Here is a 5,000-nt window from a genome sequence, read left to right on the forward strand (position 1 = left end):
TATCCGTTTGATAAATTGGGTATTTCTAGTGACAGTAAACTTCTCTCTAAGTTTGACATATTTACAGAGGCGTAAATATTTTCTGGATGGTAGAGAAAAAGCAATGCTTAGCACTACAAGGCTACACTACTTGCTATAATGCTATGATACAATCGTTGATTTCTAAACTGGCTTTCTACCTTATACCGCATTTCATTCTCCCTACATCACTGCCCTTGCAATAAATGTCGCAGAGCTAAGGGCAGCCCTGACTCAGCCCCCTCCCCCCTCCCCGTCCTGCCCCCCCTCCCGGCGGCGCAGGGACACGGCGGGCAGGGCGGCCGGCCGGCGACTCCCAGCCGAGCCCCTGCGCCTTCCGCTGCAGAGGAGCGCCGTGCGGCCGTTCCGTTAACCTGTTGTGTCCTCTCGCTCGTTCTGGCCTTCGGGAGGGCCTCCCCGTTCTTCTATGGGAGAGGGACCCTGCTAACCGACGGTGGCCCTTAACGGTATAGCGTGCACGGCCGTGTCCTTGGCGAGAAACGCTGGAAGGACGTTGCCGGGAAGGTATATAAGGACCCGCGTGGCCGCGCCGGGGCTTCAGTTAGCCGCCCGACCACGCCGCTTTCACTACCATGGCGTCGCCGCGACTGTGTGTGTTGCTCCTGCTGGCCGCCGCCGCCGGGACCCGTTATAGCGAGGCCTCCTTTATCCCGAACACAGTCGAGGGCCGTCTCGTTGTGCCCGACACTGCACGGATTGATAACTCGCTCCTGAAGGAGGCCCAGGCGGACAAGTTCCTCTCCCTCTGGTTCATTTACGTGCTGGCGGACCCCGTGCACACCTCCAGTAAGTAGAGCTTCTGTTCCTGACGGAGGGACTCCTCCGGGGGCGTCCCTCGCTCCGCCTTCGGGTAGAGAGAGAGAGAGACGGGCTCAACCGGGCCGAATAAGGGGTGACCTTTACACCTAATTAAAACTGAAAGTTGTAACTTGGGTTTAGTAATGCTAGAAAGGTTCCTGAAGATAGTTTGCTTGTCGCTCGTGCAAAGGGGCGCCGTTGCATGCTGTTCGAGAGGCAGTGTTTTTTTTTTTTTTTAATAATTATTCATAAAGTCAACAGTGTGGATGTTTTTTTCGACTGATACTACGAAGTGCTATAGAAATATGTGAAAGATAAACGAACAGATGTAGAGATGATGAGCAATGTAAGTTTAGGATCAATAAATTATTCATAAAGTCAAAACTGTGGATGTCTTTCGAATGATACTATGAAGTGCTATAGAAATATATGAGAGACAAACAAATAGATGTAGCGGTGATGAGTAACTGTTCAGAGACGATCGTATATCGAAAGGTGTCTTAATATAGCTACAATCATATCACATGACCTAATATATCTCTAAAATAACTTTTAAATGGATCGTAGGACTCGGGACTAAAAAAACAACAAAACAAACAACAGTTATATCATCTGGAACAACAGTTATATCGCCTGAACGAAGTCAAAATGATCAGAATGAAAACATAAACTCATATCAACATTGCAAGTGCAGAAAAAGAAATGATATAAGTCTGATTCGCACAGTTATATCATCAAAATGAAAAATCACTATAGCCCAAGTTATTCCCAACTTTATGACCTGTGGAGAGGTGGGGGGGTAAGTCGCCAGGGGGGGTCAGGCGTGGGGGTTGGAGGGGGGGGGGGTGTCGGAAATACAGGAACGTTGCCAGTCGAGGTCAGGAGACACGGCAATTGAGGTCAAGTGTTGAGAGAGAAAACTGGGGGATGCTTAGCCTTCGTTTGGCGCGGTTTGTCTGGGATAGAAATTTACCTTTGTGGCGAAAGGCTGGACTGGTCAGAGTACATACACAAACACTTGTTTATTGTGTCTATACGCTAGCTTGTACATAACTAACGACGTTGGAAATACACGAATGGAATACTCATCTTACTGGGCGTGTATTGCTGTCGGTAAGGTCGAAATTTGATAAAAACTATCATACGGAAATACATCTTTTGAATTTTCTTTGACAGATGATACGAATAAATTTTTTTATGACATGGGGGATTCGGCCGTATTTCTCGCTGATTAGCAAGCAGGTGTTCCTTAGAGAAAGGTGTTTACATCACATATGAATACCAGATAAGTCAGAGGTTATGAATGCTTACCTGGCTTCACCTGTGACGTCAGTTACGTACAGTTAGAAATGTACGAACGAGACACTCCTAGAAGCTTAAAGAAGGAAAATATAGCTCCCTCTTTTTCGAATTTATGAAAGGAATTTTAATCTTTTTGCTGTTGTGGGTTAATTGGTTTTGATAGTGTGATGTCATTAGATATTCGAGGCAGATTTTTCACACTCAAAGGGGGCGCTCGCTACAAAACTCGTTTGTGTTTCAAGAATTGGCTCAAAGCACCCATGCCTGAGAGAGGGAGAGGGAGAGAAGGAGAGAGAGAGAGAGAGAGAGAGAGAGAGAGAGAGAGAGAGAGAGAGAGAGAGAGAGAGAGAGAGAGAGAGAGAGAGAGAGAGAGAGAGAGAGAAAGAGAGAGAGAGAGAGAGAGAGAGAGAGAGACAGAGACAGAGACAGAGAGAGAGAGAGATATTTAGGGAGAGAGAGGGAGAGGGAGAGAGACGGAGAGACAGAGAGAAAGAGAAAGAAAGAAACTCCATAAAACTGAATCCATTCTAGTGTGACCAACAAGACAAACAGTCCCCCCCGCCATAAGCTCGTGTTTTAGACGTGTAACCGACCGATTTTTGTCTCCTCAGTGATCCCATCCTTGTTTTTTTTTTTGGCATAGTCTTTGCTACCATTTTCCTTCTAGTCTTGTCTTGTTTTTTTTAGCTATTTTCGAGGCGGTTAAGTTTGATCGGTTGTACTGATAAAAGGAAAATGAGGTTTTCTGCTTTTATGCTTGAGAAACTAGAAAAGGTTGTGTCTTTTTAAAGAAGAGAGAAGAGGATGATTTTCAAAATATTTAGCCAAAGGAAGAAAGAATTAAAAACGACATTTTCACTTATAATAATCAGTTTATATAATCTTTTGAATTTTAGAAAGATAAAAAACATACTACTCTGTATGAAAACATCCAAAATAACTATTTGCAATCTATGCTTCCTTGAGTTCTATGTCTGCAAAATAAAGTTGTATCTACATTAATCCTGACAGTGAATCTCATATTTTTTGGTCTATTTACATGTATGATGATGAAGTTGCAACAAAACTGCTATCTCAATTGATCACGGTTGGCTTAGTCACCGGTAATCCAGCAGATAATAGATTAAAGTCAGCTGGGGTTAAAATCCATCAATAACTTGAATAAGATTTTGGGCATCAGTTAAAACATATTTATTTTTTTGAATCGTAAGGAAGTCGAAAATCGCTTGTGGAGGTATTTAGTCTATATTCATATCACTTTTATCTTGCGAATTTCAAGATATGGCAAGAAAACAAGCACAAACTTAACACAACTCTTTTATCTCAGGAATTCCTAGCTATGACAGGGATACAAGCCCAAACATAACTTAAAGACAGACCACATATGACACAACTCAATTTATCTCACGACTTCTAAGATATGACAGCGATACAAGCCCAAACATAACTTTAAAAAAAGAAACATAACTTAAGTCCTCGACAGACAACGTATTATATAACCCCCCCACCCCCACCCACCCACCCACCCAAAAGCGGCAAGTTCAAAAGACACACTCAGAGGGTTATTCACAGAGAGCCTGACGTCTGTCTGGGATGCTGCAGTTAAAGTGTTGCTGGTCTGACCGTGTGATTGTGGCTTCCCGTGGTGCCAGCTGCCCGGGCGTGCTGTCCCGGACGCAGGTGTGGGGTAGGGGGGTAGAGGGGAGGGGGTAGAGGGGAAGGGGTAGAGGGGAAGGGGTAGAGGGGAGGGGGTAGAGGGGAAGGGGTAGAGGGGAAGGGGGTAGAGGGGAGGGGGTAGAGGGGTAGAAGGGGGGGGGAGGAGAGCTTGAAAGGTCCTCTTGCCAAGGTCTCGTCTCGCAGTGGATGTGAAAAGGGAAGCGTTTGTGTATTATATGTAACGGAGAAGGAGACTTTCTGACGCAGACACACGCCACCCCCGCACGTGGATAGAGAGGGACATACAGACATACGTGCAGGTAACCGATACAGGTAACATATAGTCAATGAACTGTAGTCTTTTCACAGTATAATTAATTTACGAAAATACCTATTTCTAAGATCTTACCGAATATTTAGATCCTTAAATAACCGATAAAGAAATGTGAAATAAGAACTTCAAAAACGCATCCCACGTACCGTCTCGTTTTCACAGTAACACACACATACAAGAAGACACTATACTCTACGCACACACGCATTGTTATATCACCCAGACGCATGACTTTACTAAGTAGCACACCTTGCATAGAGGGGGGGGGGGAGTTACTGTGAATATAATACCAGTGCCCTTTTTCGCTCAGCACAATTCTCATCATTCCAACAGCAATACATAAACCCGATCCACCTTCCTTTTAAAAACCAGCGGAAATCACTCAGGGGAATGTATATGAACCGTTCGATTCTCCCGTTATAATTAGTGGAATCTCCTGGGTTGTAATGGAGAGACGGTATATATATATATGTATATGCGATTCTACACATTACTCACAGAGGTCAGGCATAAGATCGGAGACGTGATGAAATAATTCTAAGGAGCAAGTTCAGATATTACCGAGAAAGGTTAGGAGGTAAGGTGGGTCCTGGGTGGTTGTGGGGGGGTTGGGGGGTATTGGTGGAGAGGGTATGTTGGGGTAGGAGAGGGGAGGAAGGAGGGGGAGATGGGGGAGGAAGCGAAATGACGAAAGAGAAAACCGACTTGCCATGAATGGGTCTCGAAGTGTGCTATGGGCGAGGGGGTGGTGATGCCCCGGTCTTATGCCGCGCTGTTGGTGGACTATTTCTATTGTGGTTAATAGAAGCGTTTATAATAAATAAGAAAAGACATCTTACTTATTCCTATCTTATTGTCTTTTACACTTTTT

The 5,000-nt window shown here is 44.7% G+C and overlaps 1 protein-coding gene across 1 annotated transcript in view; it reads left to right on the top strand.

The window, feature by feature from the left end:
• The first annotated feature begins 547 nt into the window (after positions 1–547).
• LOC113807130 (uncharacterized) overlaps positions 548–5,000 on the top strand; it is a 154,187-nt gene continuing 149,734 nt past the window's right edge. The window contains exon 1 of the mRNA XM_070121245.1: positions 548–825. Coding sequence (XP_069977346.1) covers positions 612–825 — 214 coding nt within the window. The 5' untranslated portion in view covers positions 548–611. The remainder of the gene's footprint in view (positions 826–5,000) is intronic.

Source organism: Penaeus vannamei, chromosome 4, assembly GCF_042767895.1.
Source record: "Penaeus vannamei isolate JL-2024 chromosome 4, ASM4276789v1, whole genome shotgun sequence".
In the NCBI taxonomy this organism is placed as follows: domain Eukaryota; kingdom Metazoa; phylum Arthropoda; class Malacostraca; order Decapoda; family Penaeidae; genus Penaeus; species Penaeus vannamei.